The 10,002-nt window shown below is 42.5% G+C and overlaps 1 protein-coding gene across 1 annotated transcript in view; it reads right to left on the bottom strand.

Moving 5' to 3' along the window:
- mtnr1ba (melatonin receptor type 1Ba) overlaps nucleotides 1-10,002 on the bottom strand; it is a gene marked incomplete at its 5' end in the record, with an annotated part of 71,846 nt that overhangs the window by 58,494 nt on the left and 3,350 nt on the right. The window contains one exon of the mRNA XM_080429079.1: nucleotides 313-524. Within this exon, the coding sequence (XP_080285205.1) occupies nucleotides 313-524 (212 nt within the window). The remainder of the gene's footprint in view (nucleotides 1-312; nucleotides 525-10,002) is intronic.

Raw genomic sequence — 10,002 nt, 5'->3', positions numbered from 1 at the left:
CTGTTTTGGAAAATAAGCCATGGTTATGATGTAGCCTATTGTTTCATGGAGGGATAGTGGCTGTACTGTAAGGTTCAGTGTGAGTGCTATATTTACCCCCTTGGCTTATACACAAGCCACTCAGAAAAAAAGACAGGCTTCATACACAGATGTTATTTATTTGTGGACTCGGCAAATAGGCTACGTTACACGTGCGTACACACGCACACAAAAAAAACTGAAAATAGATCTAATGCCTCTCACTCGCATCCTCCTATAAATTGCCACAGTAGCTAAAAAAAACAATGAATAGCTATTGTTTTTGGGACTTACCTGCATTTCTGAGTTTTCGGTTCCTCAGCACCGAGATGATGACCAGCAGGTTGCCCAGGACGTCCACCACCGTGGTGAAGATCAGCACGCTGGCCAGCACCGTGATGGCCCAGGCGGGACGCGCTACCCCCGGCGCCAGCGCGCGGCCACCGCCCCCCTGTCCCAGACCCAGATCGTCGTCCCCCTGTCCCAGTCCCAGATCCGTGCGATTCCTGAAAAACGAAACATTCTCTGGCATGTCGTGGTTTTCTTGTCAAGCACCCATAGTGACTCAACTTGGCTCCGAATCGGGTGATCAGCACCGGCTGTGTTCAGAATCGAGGGGCTCCTCCGCCAGTCACTTCCTCCAACCTATTATTAAGGTCCTGGTATTCAGGCTATCTCTGAATCGATCTGACTCTATGAATTGAATACACAGGACCCCAATGGAAACAAGCCTTAGTGCTTTCTTGGGTTTAATCCAATGTATCATCCCTTTGTATAGAATGGTACTTTTATGTGCTTTTTTGCAAACTGCTAAATAAAGTATTCAAGCAATCAAGCAATCTTGAGAGGGAGCTGGTGGTCTGCCTCGTGCGTCCTGCCCCCCAAAACCCCCCGCTTCAATGTGTCAGCCCAGCTGTTATCCATCCGGAGACGCGCGCCGCTTGCCTCTCCAAATTCTTTCTCTTCTATATTTGTTTTCTTTTTGTAGAGCAGCTGTCTGACGGGTTGGAGAGTGGAGCAAACCCGCCCTGCCTTATCGTCTCTGGGTCTGGTGGCTGAAGTCTGTCTGTCGGCTCGGGTCCGAATTCTTTGTAGTTATAGTGAAATTGCCATTTCAGTGCGCGATCGGGGCGCCATGCAGCCCAGAGAGTCTCAACCCGGTTGGCTCCCGTTCAGAATAAATATACCAGGGAGGCGGATTCAACCACGCGTGTGCCTGAACAACCAACCTGTCTGTCGGCCAGGGGAGCGTGCGCTTTGTGAGCACTGAGCAGCACGGCACTACTGTTGTTTCACGTCCAGTAATATAGGAGACGGGGAGACGATTGGTTTATTTTCTGTTCATATGATATTGTGTGCGTAGCCAATGCAACGCGTCGGGATAGAATGAATTTACGTCGATCTCACATGGGAATAGCTGGGGGGATTGTCTTTCCCAGCTGCACATAGCCTATTACATTTTTATATAGTTTTACATATTTATATAACTATATAGCCTACAAGATGTGTGTGTGTGTGTGTGTGTGTGTGTGTGTGTGTGTGTGTGTGTGTGTGTGTGTGTGTGTGTGTGTGTGTGTGTGTGTGTGTGTGTGTGTGTGTGCAGATATCTCATGTATGCGCAGTATTCTATTTAAAAACAAAGTCACGCCGATGCCTTGGTAGGCTATTATAGCCTGCCCTACTGTCAGACCTGCGTGCATGGCACGTGGACACCCCAACCCCAACGTGCTTCATGCGCTCTGACCAAAACACACTGCTGAAATATTATGTTCAAGTATCATCGTCAAGGTCCAGCGGCAGCCCTTCATTTCGTTTGATAAGATCTTGCCATCTTTATAGCAAATCAAAGTGGTTTATTGACCGTTGTTGGGTGCACCGTGCACCAGAAGACACGCGCATCTTTGGCCATGAGCAGTAGCTCCCTCCATCGTTCTTTGACCAGTTAATGTGGGTACTTAAAGGAGTAGTTCACCCAAAAAATGAAGCCTTGAATACATGGAGTTTTTTTTGTTTTCCTTATACTACACTACCTCTTAGAGTTATATAGTGTACTTGTACTCCACTGCAATTATTTGAAAATAGTTACTTTGTAGATTTCGATTATTATTACAAAACATAGGCTACATTACCCACTTCAGCCCTATATACATTATAGCCATTTGAAAATAGCCGATCTACAAGCTCACAATGGGTGGCATCGCCAAGCATTGTGAGCTTGTAGATCTGCTATTTTTAAAAGGTTTTTGTACATGTTATACATTTTAAAACTTGTGAAATGGGACATTGTGCATGATGAGTACTTTTACTTTTGTACTTAAACTATTATTTTGATACCAATACTTTTGTACTTTTACTCAAGTAGGCTACATTTTGAATTCCGGACTTTTACTTGTAACAGAGTATTTCTAAAGTTTCTAAAGTGCAGTAGGCGAAAGCGAAAGGGTTTCACAATATAAATTCAAATTCAATGACAGCCTACCTAGAGCATGAAAAGTGTGATTTTACTATTTTATGATTAAGATTCGCTCAGGCTCAATTTGCCATAATACAATTACAGTCAGTTAAAGGAGAATTCCGGACAAATTAAGTGTTATCTTTCATGTCTCGTTACTCACCTAGCGACGTAAAAAGTGGCGTTCTTTTTTTCCATATATTCCCCTGTCGTCATTTTTTAAACACCCTCCGTTGTTATAATGGGAGCGAGTGGGTTAGTGAAGTTTGTCTATTATAACCGACGCAATGTTATTTTTTTCTCTACTACGATTCATTGTAGAGTCTCATGATAGTCAAACATGCGCTGAAAATTCCTGCGAACCTGCCGTTAATGGCGAACGATTTAACACTGGATGCTTGTTTCTTTCCAGAACCTGGCAACTCGTGTTGCCAGATTCTGGAAACAAGCAACCAGTGTTAAATCGTTCGCCATTAACGGCAGGCTCGCAGGAATTTTCAGCGCATGTTTGACTATCCATTATAACAACGGAGGGTGTTTAAAAAATGACGACAGGGTAATATATGGAAAAAAAGAACGCCACTTTTTACGTCGCTAGGTGAGTAACGAGACATGAAAGATAACACTTAATTTGTCCGGAATTCTCCTTTAAGCTGCACCGTGTCACATAAATGGTTCAGGAGATGCTGTCATATGGCTAAATTAGTGAAAATTGCCAATATATGTTTACTTTTCATGTAGCCTTTTTTTAAAGTTTGTTTTTACATTTTTGAAAAGAATCGCCTGTTATGGCATGGGTGAAGCCCTCGTGCACACCTTTTCTCTCTCTCTCTCTCTCTCTCTCTCTCTCTCTCTCTCTCTCTCTCTCTTCTCTCTCTCTCTCTCTCTCTCTCTCCTTTGACCTGATCCAGAGCTATACTGACATCATACATACCTATGGAAGCAGGTGTAATGGAACACCTGCGGCTTAAAAGGATCGGTTTAAGAGGAGAGCGGGGAGCAATGAAAAGGGAGAGGCACAAGGCAACAGAGACATGATGGGATGGTATCGGCTGACCGAGAAAGCTGGGGGAGATGTTTTTTTCTCTGTTTTTCGTTGCTTTTTGTTTTTATTTTCCTACCATTTTACTTTAAATAGTCAATTTTCTTGCCTTATTTCAGGGGCCCCGGGATGAAGCGTTCACGAGGGGTCGTTATGATAAGAAATAATAAAAAAAATCACGACTGTGAAGTGAAGAAAACCACCGCTCATCCGTTAATAAAGGTTGAGTCTGAGCCGAGGGGAATCTAAATGAAAAAGAAAGACAGAAAGAAAACAGCCTACGCACACTCAACTCAAGAAGCCTAACTTTTTTAATTGCGAGTGTTAGGTCCTAAGACCAAAAGCTGTCAATAAAGAATGGAGGCTGCTTTTTTCATTAACATTCACTACTGTAAACAAGACCAGGAGACCTGGTTCTGCCAGACCCAGAATAAATTCCTTTTCCTTTTATGCCCATGTATGGACGAAAGGGGGACAAATTGGCTGACTCTATTCAGCATTGGCTAGCGAGACACATGATGACATTAATAACCTATAAATAGGATTATGCACTTCAAAAAAATCATTTTTTTAAGTGAGCTCCATCACAATGGGGGATGAAACTTGAACCCTCTTTTATGCCCATGTATGGACGAAATAGGGACAAATCCTAATGTAGGCCGACCCCTTGGGTCTGGCAAAAAGCTGATATGAGTTTACACTTAGTATTGAGCCAAGAAAGCCGCAGTACAAGCTTGCAGTACAAGAAAACAGGTTGCTGCGACACAATGGACAGACACATCACGTCACGTTTAACTACATGTACCAATAGCAAATGGTTCAGCACCACCACCGATGGACAGCGACAAACCCTACTTTCCTTCAAAAAAGAGTAGGCCTACCTACAGATGGCTGCAATTCGAAAATGGCCCCTGTAAAAGTCAAAGCCTAAACCCTCCCCAGGAGTGTCACGATATATTGTCCCACGACATACCCTATCGTGATATTAAAATGTGACGATAGGTATTGTCATGATGTCATACTGTATCGTAATCTTTTTTAAATTATTCTTTTATTTAAAAAGAAACACTTTTTTTGCCGGTGAAAGTTATAGGAGTTCTAACTTTATGGTGTATGATATGAAATGTAAGCTTATCATGATCACAGTAATTATTAATCATGTCTTCCATCATATCCAAGGTATTTTGGAGAGAAATGAAACAGACTCCAGTCACTTTCAGTTTAAAGGTTTAATGACATTCACTTTTACACCACATTCAAAGTCTTTGTCCTGGTCCTTCAAAAGTGTACAAAAAGTTTTAAGTGAAAATTCCATTCCAGTGATCCATGGCAGGTGTTTTTCTCTCACATTTCTAAAGCCTTTTCAACTGCAATGAAAAAATAAATCTTTGCCTGCGGGTGTCGCTGGTGAGGGATTTTGCCTGTCAATCATCGCCTCTGCTCCGGCCCCCCCAAAGGAAAGGATAGGGGAGGGGAGGGGCGAGGAGGAGAGTGGGCGGGATTAATCGACTGTGACCTCACTGTCGAAGGGCCAAGCTCAGATTACTTTTCAGCCTAATTATTCAGAAAACCCCAGACCACAGAAAATCCACTGAATGTTCTAAGTTCAAGTTTTTTGGGTGTAATTGAGGTCATAAAACCCCAAATAAAACATTGAAAATAAAAAAAGTGAAAATGAATGTCATGATACCTTTAAAGCACTGCAGAGGGGAGGCGTGTGTGTCTTGTGTCCAGCTGCATCAAAGCAATTATGCCTCTGCACTCTCAAATAGGCCTACATCTACATCATTTTTTACATGGTATTATACTGTATCTGGTATTATAGATATTTTTGGAGCTGTTGGAAATAACTAGGCTGCACTTGGTTGCTAAAGTCCAGATGACAAAAATATGAGGTTTGTGGTCTTTATATTTATGCAGTATTATATTGTATTTGTTATAGTGTCTATCTGTCCTCTGAAACAATGGGGTTTATAGTTAGTGAGAACTTCACTTCTCCCTTAAGCTTGCACAAATGGCTATCAATTATGGCCTGATGATTCTGTTTTTACTTGTGGAGCTGGGCTGGTATTTATACACAACTGTCCATATAGCTCCAAATTAATCACATGCACAGAATCACTCCAAATGATTATGAATATCCAGTTATAAATTGGTCATTGTAACCTATCTGGTGTATGTAATTCTATGAGCAACAATAACACACTGAAAGGAGGATATCTCTGTGTTGGAAATTGGGATCGTGCATCTCTCCAATATGCCTAATAGTCCATGAGCCAGGGGGGTTGGTCATTATCATCTGAGGGGAATAATGCTCATAGTGATTTTTGTCAAGGTATGCATGTCTAGAGTTAGAAAATATGTGATATGAATGGTAGCTTTATGGGTGCTATCATGCATTTTATTTTATAACACTTGGCGAAAATTGCATGGGTCAATATATGAAAACATACTACTTAACCCCCCCAAAAAATATGGTTCACGATTGACATGGAGACGTTTTTTGACACCTTGCAGGTATGCTGGAATCAGCCAGAACAGCTCTATAATGTAATTGTGCATCCTGGTGGGATGCATATACAGTCCTTCTTCAGCTTCATTGCAAAACGGATGCAAGGTTCAGCACTGGAAATGCATATGGTTGCAGCATATGGGGGGCTGACAGGCAAGTACAGTGGTAAGTCCTGAGTGTATCATCAGCAGCACTCTTGAAGTGGTTTCTATCAAATGGGCCAAAGACATTTGAAGAGATACAGCAGTGGCCTACCTGGACACTGTGCATCTCCATCCCACTGGCTGACAGTGGGTAGACAACTTCATTTGTCCTACACTTCACATCCACCAGTTTGAATGTGCAGGGAGACACATTGACATTAACTTGTCACCTTTTCTCTCATGACGCACATGATGAAGTACTTCTTCCTTGGGTGCCATGTGCAGTATAGTTGATATCTAACACAGTGCCTGCTGAAGATGCATGTGCTCCATGCCATAGAGCAGGGCTATTCAACTAGATTAGGCAGGGGGCCACACTTGTAAAATGACTTGAAGTCAGGGGACACAAGAACATGTTTGTGGTTAACCGTTTGTTGTGAGTGCTAAGGGTTCCCAAACTTTTCAGGCTGTGACCACCAAAAATAATCATATTTGAAGTGGGGACCTCCCACCCTGACAAGCACTTAGAAATGTAGGAGCTGAGGCATTACATTTTGTCACAACGCTCACAACGCCTTGCACTGCGAGGCGTTGTGAGCTTGTAGATCAGCTATTTTCACGATGTTTGCCTCTTATGTAATATTTGACAATTTTGCCAATTTGGTGTTAAAAAGGTCTTAAAAGTAATTAAATTGTAACACTTATACTGTATGTTGGTTTGTTTACTGTTGAATGAGAAAACAATGTTACACATTAAGCTAATCATCTGGGGACCCTCCAAAATCATTTGAGGACCCCCCTTGGGGTCCCGACCCACAGTTTGGGAACCACTGATAGGACACAACAATGCTCATAATCCATTATGATAACTTATTAGGGCTTGCTTCATACTGCATTCATGCATTTTGATGTTTGAAATGATCATTTCTGTGCCCGTCCTTTATAGTGCACAGGCTTTGATTTGGATATTGAAAAAATAGGAATTCGATATTTCAGTGTTCTGTGCATGCAGCTATAGGTCGCTCTGTCCCTGCCATGGAAACGTCTTTGTGAGAAGAAAAGTGAAAGCAGGCTGGCGAGGTGAAGAGGTTTTTGAGCATCACGCTGATGATAAGGGCACAAGCTCTAACAATGATCCAATCAGTTCAGAGATAGACCATCCCAGGAAACTATTGAGGATGAATTAATCATACTGTATAAAACTAGCTAGTTCAGGGCTACTCAACTTAAGATGGCTCAGGGGCCACTCAGCAAAATACCAAAAGTCCAAGGGGCCGCCATAAAAATGACGGTCCTATTTTGGATTTTTCGATTTTGTAATTAACGCACAAGAAAATGTACATTTTGACATCATTTTGACATCATTCTTTTCACTGTACCAGTTTATTTTGTGTTGTGTGTATGTCCAGTGGCAGACACCTATCCTGGGATAGGAAAAATTTGGGGGTCAAACCCCCCCAAAAACCCGAAATGCATAGAAAACTATGCATTATACCTGTAACAATTGACGCACCTGTATGTATGTCTGTCTGTTTGTTTTTGAAAAATGTTTTAGCAACCCATATATTTGAACGGAAATTTATTTATTTTTTGACCATGAGGGGGCCGCCAAGACGCTGCGATCGGGCCGCATGCGTCCCGCGGGTTGAGTAGCGCTGAGCTAGTTGATGGCTTGTTAACAACCGTCATTGATTCTAAATAGACCAAGGTGTTACTTGATTTGAATCCTTTGTATCCTTTGAAATAGAGAGGGGTCATTGACCACTGTTCTGCTGTACTAAAAAGGTATATAAAGAACAGACTATTTTATTAATTCAAAATTGCATGACCCTCCATTGGATTCAAAGTAAAATTACCTGACCCTCCCTTGTACCAAAATTAGAAAGGCATGACCCTCCCCTATTTTCCTCCAGGGACCCCCCTTCTGTAAATTTCGACTGTCTCTTCCGTATTGGAGTCAATGTAAAAATGGCCCCTTGGTTGTGGTCTTGCAGATCGACTGGGGCGATGTCGCACACGGACAGAGAGTCCGTGTGCACAGAGAGAAGCAGAGAGAAGAGCTCCTCTACAAGATAGACAATGTATTAACAACTTTTGCTGTTGTCATAATTATTAAAGTTTCTTAAATGTAACTTTCAAGTGAAGTTTATGGGGGGAAACTTTATGGGCTGCTGGAGCAACGTGGTGTGTCTCAGCGTGTGGACACACACACACACACACACACACACACACACACACACACACACACACACACACACACACACACACACACCACACACACACACACACACACACACACACACACACACACACGCGTGCTGAGCGTGCACAACACAGACACATTGGCCCTCAAAACCATCACAAACCAATTAGTTTCCCCACACTTATTCAATTCTTATGCAAAAATCAAAGATCTACAAGCCCGAAAAAAGTGCATTTTTTTTTACTCCCGTTACCGCCGCCGGGACCCCCGTTATACCGCCGCCCCCGTTATCGCCGCCGGGGGGGCACTGCAGATATATAAATAGATGGATTCCATGTAATTCTACATGCATGCATGGCGCATATAATAGGCTATCGCATTGTAGATTAGTAGGCGATAATTCCAATATTCACTATACACTCCTCATGTTTAAGCCTAACTGAATTATATATTTATGGACTTGTATATAAATTGTATTGTATATATTTTTGGACGACTTAATTGTGCATTTAATTTGTCGGCAATAATTTGCCACGCTTTCTCCCTGGATCCATTTATTGCAGTCGCGTTTCCTTTCTTGCTTTATACATTTTACTTCCTTGTATGATTCCATGAGCTGCTGCAGTGCTGCTGTTCAGCCACAGAGAAGAACGCCGCTCTGGTTTTGGGCTCCATGATTGGTCAAGTTCAAGGATTCTGCTATCGACTTTCATGGTCTTTTATAGGAATACGTGAAGCCTGGCTTTACCATCCTGGCTCAACACAGCCTGGCTTGACAAGGCCTAGCTCGACAAAGTCGCTCCTTTTCAGCCTGGCTTGGCGTTCATGGAACGGAATAAACCAGGCTATACGGACCCGACTTTTTCAAGCCTGGATTTGACTTAAGCCCAGGCTTATTGAATTCACCTTTCGTGAAATAGGGCCCTGGCTGGGTTAAGGATATAAACCAGACGATCGAATCTCTTATTAACGTGGCAGCACGGGATCACTGCCGCCCGTCCGAGTCTCACGGGGAATATCCTACATGACTGCTTTTGCACTGCTCGGTATGGTTAAATAAATAAATAAATAATAATAAATAAAAAAATTAATATACAAACCCCATTCATGGCGATGTAATTGGTATCATAATATGTCATTCATGTAGGCTACAAGCCTACATGACAAAGATTGTACCGCTACGGATTACATGAAAGATGCACGCACGCACGCACGCACGCACGCACGCACGCACGCACGCACGCACGCACGCACGCACGCACGCACGCAGGCACGCACGCACGCACGCACGCACACACGCACGCACACACACACACACACACACACACACACACACACACACAGAGAAAAAAGAAAGCAAGCTGGTATACATGACTGTGTGTCATTTCTTGTTTTCTTCTATTTTCCTGTTTTTCAAACTGTTTTTATGATGTTTTGCATAGTAGTGTGTCTGTCATTAAATGTCTCTTTAATTGAGTACAAAGGACCCCAATGGAAACAAGCCTTTGGCTTTCTTGGGTTTTAAATCCTCTTAGCTGACCTTGTACTGAACTGTACTTTCCTGTGCTTTTTTTCTGCAAACTGCTAATAAAGTATTCAATCAATCAATCAATCATGCATTCTGTGACCCCT

Source organism: Gymnoscopelus braueri (genome assembly GCF_963280865.1).
Source record: "Gymnoscopelus braueri genome assembly, chromosome: 5".
NCBI classification, from domain to species: domain Eukaryota; kingdom Metazoa; phylum Chordata; class Actinopteri; order Myctophiformes; family Myctophidae; genus Gymnoscopelus; species Gymnoscopelus braueri.
This window is presented reverse-complemented; position numbering and strand designations above follow the sequence as displayed.